The sequence below is a fragment of the Plasmodium vivax genome, chromosome 14, assembly GCF_000002415.2.
Source record: "Plasmodium vivax chromosome 14, whole genome shotgun sequence".
Classification (NCBI taxonomy): domain Eukaryota; phylum Apicomplexa; class Aconoidasida; order Haemosporida; family Plasmodiidae; genus Plasmodium; species Plasmodium vivax.
This window is the reverse complement of record NC_009919.1, coordinates 3,094,485-3,101,522: the sequence shown is the minus strand read 5'-3', so window position 1 is coordinate 3,101,522 and position 7,038 is coordinate 3,094,485. Positions and strand designations below refer to the sequence as shown.

The 7,038-nt window shown below is 27.4% G+C and overlaps 1 protein-coding gene across 1 annotated transcript; it reads left to right on the top strand.

Moving 5' to 3' along the window:
* Nucleotides 1–338: 338 nt before the first annotated feature.
* Nucleotides 339–1,424, top strand: PVX_101615 (variable surface protein Vir14-related; the record flags this gene model as incomplete). Its single annotated transcript, XM_001614018.1, has 1 exon — nt 339–1,424. The coding sequence occupies one exon, from the start codon at nt 339–341 to the stop codon at nt 1,422–1,424; it is 1,086 nt and encodes a 361-aa protein (XP_001614068.1).
* Between the last annotated feature and the right edge of the window lie 5,614 nt (nt 1,425–7,038).

The following is a 7,038-nucleotide window of genomic DNA, read 5'->3' as shown; positions in this document are numbered from 1 at the left end:
TAATGAATATAAAATTTTGTTACTTTTTGCAAACAGTTGATGTATGTGCAAAATTGATATTATAATACACAACACAGATAAGTAGCCCTATTGTTTTATTTGTTAAAAGGGGTTACTCAATAACGTGGAAGTTTTACTTTTTAATCTAATACGAACATGTTCAAACTTGAAGAAAACTTCGTGAATTGATAGATTAACACATTTTATTTTTATTTCTTTTCTTTTAACTCATGAATCTATCATCCTTTTTGTGTACATAATAGAGTTCATTAAATAAGACAAAACATTATCTTCTAAAAATTACAGAACAATATGAAATAGTTTTATACGTGTTCATTATGCAAGAAAATGATTTAAAGCATTTACCTTCATATGAATTTTATGATGGCTTTAATAAAAAGAATGATTTATGTAATTCAGTTGATCATTGTAAAAAAATAAGTGAACATTTTCATAATAACGAAAGAATTCGTGAAATTTGCAACATGCTTATAGCAAATATATTTTACTTCAGAGATAAACACACAGACAATACACCATTTTTCCACAAGCATTGTTATGACTTGAATTATTGGTTATATGATCAGTTGTCTACGTTTCGTGATCAAAATAATAAAAATATTACTATTAATTCTACCTTTACAGAATTTAGTAAAGTATGGAGGTCTTTTATTGAAAAAGAATTATTGGATGGTACAAATAGTAGCATATGCATGCCGGAACCAAAATTTTATGAAAAGAAACTAATTAAACATTTGAAAGATTTGTTTGATTACGCTGAAAATTATAAAAGAATTGAAAATGAAATTACTAAGTCCAGTGAAAAACCAAAAATATATTGCTCATATATTTTAGGAAAAGTTCATTTATATTTCATGGGTAAAAAATTATGTTCATATGGAGAAAGTGACAGATGTACAACATATATAGGAAATTATAAACAGTATGATCCTAGTACATTATTGTCTCAATTATCATGTCTTGGAGGAGAAATAGGTAACATTCCTATTGATAAGGATCTTATAACAGAAGTGCTAAAATTCCAAGAGTCAATTCCTAACTTTGTGATCCCAGATCTAAGTAAGCTAACCGATCTTCAAGGTGAATTTATGAAATCTTTGGAAGGTTTAATGAAAAATGGATTTGCCTCAATAGGTATAGAATCTCTTTTTAATGTATTTCCATCCTTATCAGATATACTTAACTCTGATGTGTTTAAGCAATATATCATGCCATCTCTTTATGGTACTGGAAGTCTTATCCTTTTTTTCATTTTATATAAGGTAAATTCAAAATATATTTTAAAATATGAACATTTTAAAACAGCATTAATAGTTTATTGTTTTGAAATACTTACCATTATAAATTACGCACAATTCATAAATATGTATATCTTTCCCCTTTCTATCTTAGTGCAAGTCTAGTTTTCTCGGTTTTAATATGTTCCATGGAAGGAGTAGAAGAAGTAAACTTTTAAGGAATATGGACCCAACTGAATTAATGGGTGGCTCATTAGGATTACCATCCCCCATGATGCCTATAAACCCATACGGTTTACGTTATCAACCCATGTAAAAATAGTGATACGATAATTTTACCAAAAATAAGTGGATTTATTCCAAGCAGTTGTTAACCACCAGAGAAGAGTAAACCCTAACTGAAGTTTTGATAACAAATTTAAGGAGGTTAGAACAAATATAGTATATTGCTATTTGTTTGTCATAATGATGCAAAGGTGAAAAAGTACGTAGCACTGAAGATATTGTAATTTTAAAAAGGTGACTCCAAACTTGAAACGTGTTATGCAATGAGAGATAATTTAAAAGATGCTATATTATATCACGAAATGGACAAAATTTATTACAATTTCCATTTTCGAGATGAATACAGTTACGCCATTGACATGTAATGTGGTCGCTACAAATGTAGCAACTTAACCAAGTTGCACTACTGTGTATTTTTCATTTTATGCCTTACTACCGCCGGCAACATTTTTAAGCAAATATTGGTAGTCAGGATAAATATTTGTAAATCAATCAAATTAGAAAATTTTCTAAAATGTTTAGTCAAAGTTATGCGGGTACAGAATGCTAATATCCTAAAAAGTCACTCTCTTGAAACGTAAAATTTAGAATGGAGCGTAATTCAAATGTGAATGCAACTATACCCATGTCGCTGCAACTGTAAATATGGGTTTAATGTGTTTGTAACATTTTAACTGTATACATTTTTACCACCATAACACTGGTAGTCATTTTAATGTATATGTGTATTCCGTGTAACACAGGTATATGTGCTATAATTTAAACCATTTATTTGTTATTTTTTTTGTAATACTTGTAACGAAATGTACTTTTTGAGAGAACATTTTTAATTCTTAATTTTTGTGTATATTTGTATGTATATTAATCATATTGACGTGATTACTTTAATATACAAGTGCATCATTCATAAAATTGTGCTAAAAAAGGCACGTTTTGCTCAGAAAAAAACAGATTCCTTTTTGTTTTTTAGTTTCATAAATGTACTTATCCGTTACAATTTATCATTTTTTTTGTCAAATAAAATAGTAATATGTTTATATTTTATACAAAATTCCCAATTTATTTTCTAACATATATTGCTATCATAAATTTTTTTTCCGTAAAGAAAAGGGTGATCATGTACTCTTATTTGTTTTTCGATCATAATCATACATTATATTAAATTATATGCTGTTTAGCACTGAAAATTATGTCATTCCTTAGAGCAAAAATTAATCTGAAAATAAAAATTTATACTTGACGTGCAATTCCTATTACAATCTAGTGAATTGAAAGTGTAGCAACATGAAGGTAATTCCGAACGTATTATTATTCTCAAAATTAGTTAAGTAAATACTTTACCATATGGAAAATTGTAACATACCTGATGTATCCATTTATAATAATTTTATACTTATATATAATTAAACGGGTCGATATTGAAAATAATAGAAAATATGTTATTGTAGCAAAGAATAAATTATTCCTCTTAGCAACATTTTCATGATTTTAAAGAAATGTGGTTCAACTATATTGAACCATAATCTACAATATATGCGAAAAGTAAAGAGTTTTAACTATTCTTACATTTGTCAACAATTCGTATTTAAAAAAGTATATAGAACATATAGAAATCTCAAGAAAACCTTGATATTTTCTAACTTTTTATATTTAATACTTCATTAAGATATGAAGAAAATTATAACATATATTATATTAAATATATAATCTAAAAATAGCCATTACTATTATAAAAGATGACAAATAAATCAGTCTGTTAATTAATAATTAGCAGTCTCTTTGATATTTCTTATATAATATATTATTATACCTTACTGTACTTAAAATATGAAGAGTTATAAATAATGTGTATTTCAGTGTATGTGTACTGTCCAATGTAATAATATTTCATATAATATCTATTTAAATAAATACAAAAAAGACTACAAGAAAAAAAAACATATTTATAACATAATTTATGCGTATTGAATAAACGTGCTCTCTATATAATTAATGTATAATATATTTTTAGCATGCACTGTGTCAATACTTCTATTTTTCATTCTACAGCATTTTTTAATAACAGAATTATACATTCCTTAAAATGTATACTATTTCAATATCCCATTTTTTAGGTTATTATAATTAAATGTAAATATTTCTTATCTTAGTTATTTACATATTATATAAAAATATTAATAATTTTAAAGCCTAATACACTCTGCTACATGGGATAAATTGGATAAAAAATAAATGCCAATTTTTTTAAATATTAGAAATGTCCCTTTTATGTAGCTCATATTTCTTATTTAATTATATACACATATATTGTCTTTTATTACTATAATTAATTTTTCTGAGAAAACATATGAAATTAATCTTTTTATTTAAAATTGTTTATCAATTTAATATTAGCGTTATTATTACAAAATTTCAAAGATAATAATTTCAGGGTGTTCAATATCTCAAAATTTGCACATTCATTGTTTGCTCTGTTAAATGTTGTTCTATTAGTAATAACCATTTTTAAATTTTGTTAATTAAAATATATTTCTTGTTATGAATACATATTACACAGTTCTCTATACGAGTTCGCTTAAAATAATTTAATTCTTTATCCATTTCACAGAATAAAATTAGTTTGTCAAGTAATATTGGGGTGACAAAACCATAACTGATTACTTTCGCAAGACAATGGGAACAGTTACCACCGCACTTGAATGATACTAATTCAGGTATTACAGGAATGTAAAAAAATAAAAATCTAAATTTATTGCCAATACACCTTACATAAGTTGGAAAAGCAATAATACTGAAACTTCGGAACTCTCTATGTTCCATACATAGTTGAAAAAACATATATTTATGATTTTATCATCTAAATCTTAGGTAAGTATTATGCATTATAATTATGACAATTATTTAACGAAAAAATTTAATAATAGTATAAACGTTTTATTAAAAAAGATAAATGCTCTATTGACAAAAAATGGGATACCAGAGAAAAAAAAGAAATGAAGTTCTTTCTAATTGCATAAATGACAAAATTTCACATTTTATCAGCAATGTTTCGTATTACTCTATATGATAATTACGTATTTTTTTTTTTTTTTTTGATAATTGTACATCACAGTATATTCCTTCCATTTTTTGTTAGTGCATTAAATATTTCGCCTCATTATGTCCTTTCTTATTTTTCATACATAATATATTTCTAGCTTCAGGAGTGCTACATTTGTTTTTTTATTAATTCAGTTCGTCATTTACCTGTCTTTTTTTATGTCATTTATGCAATTGTATATTTGATAAATCCAATGCATATGACTTATACCATCGATTAAATAAGTCGTTCTCTACTTTTTTATAAGCACAAGTTATAGAAGTATAGAGCACAAACTGTTTTACAAAGTATACCTCATTTTTGGAAAATAAGACCTATAAAAAAATGGACACAATTGTGTATACACTAATTTTATAAATTAATCATATTTGATATACAATTTCCTTAAACTAGATGTTTCTAACCTTTTCCCTGAGCACCCGTGACACATTAGACAAATTCAATTTAAATAAGGGGAAATAGTTCCATTCGCAATAAGCGAAATTTCCTATCAAGATGCATATCCCCTTTACAAAGTTCAAATATGCTTCTTTTCAAAATAACGATATTCATTTCTTTTAATATAATGAAAGAAAAAAAAAATTCCTATGTCGCCTTATAAATATGTATATTCCAAAACTATATAGGGAAATTATATGAAAGGCGAAATGAACAATTATTCATTTGTTCGCATATTTTTATTCAAACATGTCATCAGAACTATTCATTTGGAAAATATTCTACACGAAACTGATATGCGCTACGCTGCGATATGTCCAAATAAGCGATTTTAAGGTTCTAAATGAACATTCAAAAGGGTGAAATTGCGTGAAAAAATAATATATACCATTGCGCAATCTCTGTGAATATCTATATTGCGCACTTTTGCATTGGTCCTCCACTCAGACCCTTCAATCTACTGATGCTCGATGATTGGCGCTTCAGCTTTTATTGTTAATCCCTAGTGAACCGCAAAAATGTTTCAATTTATACAAATATATTCAATTTATTTATCCTATTTTACCTTCCTATAATTTCATTTTTGAAACAATATTCATATTGCATATATAATATGGCAAAAACATAAACAGAAAGACGATGAATCACTTAGATGAGCTGAAGTATTCTTATATACGTATTTTTTATATTTCCCTCAAAAAAATTCTTTCTTCAAATGGGTTTTATGACAGGAAGAATTTGGTAGCTTCTCTTTTTTAAGTTGATACATGCGTGGAATTAGCCAAACAATTTTATATCCCTTTATAACCTTGTTGAATTTAAGTGTATCTTTAAAGGTATGGAAAATAGTAATATGTGTACATCAAAGCTGATATTACTTTCCTTTTTACATATTTGACGAGCATTTATAAATGGAAAGAAAATTTATTCTTATTTTTAATATGGGGGGGGAGCTTGCCTTAAGAGGGTTTTCACATCCTCTACACTCTTCATCGCTTATTTTTTCATAGCTTTTGCAAAGTTTAGGAATTCGACTTTGCGTAAGGTTTTAAGATATATAAGCTTAGGCATATTTCTCCATGAAATCATTTTCCCCTTTTTATGACGAATATGATAATAGTCGACTTTTGTTACAGTAGTTGCCTATACAATTGTACGTCGGATGTATCCGCATTATAAACCGGAAGATCGACGTTGCTAATTTTTTTCAACTCATTAAGAATTCCAAATGATCCTTCACGCGTTAAATGAACTATTCGTACAACATTTTTTCCTTGTATATGTGTACAAAACGGCATATTTTTATGCACCCCAATATATCGCAAAAAATAGGAGCAGCATTGAACAGATGTAAATGTGTAAAGAAGTGAATATGTTACATATATACCTACAGAGCAACATAAGCACTGGTCGCCAGAAAGTTTCGTGCCATCTAAATGTTTGCAATTTTCTCCTTATAATTTTTAATTTCGCACTAAGTACCCAGCATGGCAGTGAGGCTGGTCGGCATATATGCATACATGCACATATATATATACATATACAAGTATGTGTACAAGTATTAATGTGCCATTTTGCCTGTCCTGCCGCCTTTTCGACGTTCCCGAAAAAACTATATACAGTAGCCTTGCTTGCGCTCGGTGAGTAAGCATTGAGCTACCTTTTTAAAAAAAGCCATAAATAAATATCCACTTGCCATTAATCACATTTGCGCTTCCTGAAGTTATTATTTTGTTGTATCTTCCAATTTTTCTTAAAACATTATGCTATGCAAATAGGGTTATCATGTTTATTTTACTTATATTTTGGCTGCTCTTACATGTTAAAGTAAAATAAATGCAGAAAAAAGGTGCATATAAAAATCTTGGATTTTTATGCGGAGGTTGTGTTAGCAAGCTTACTGACTGAACTGACTGAGTTATATTCACCTTATGAGGTCATCACACAAAATTTTTT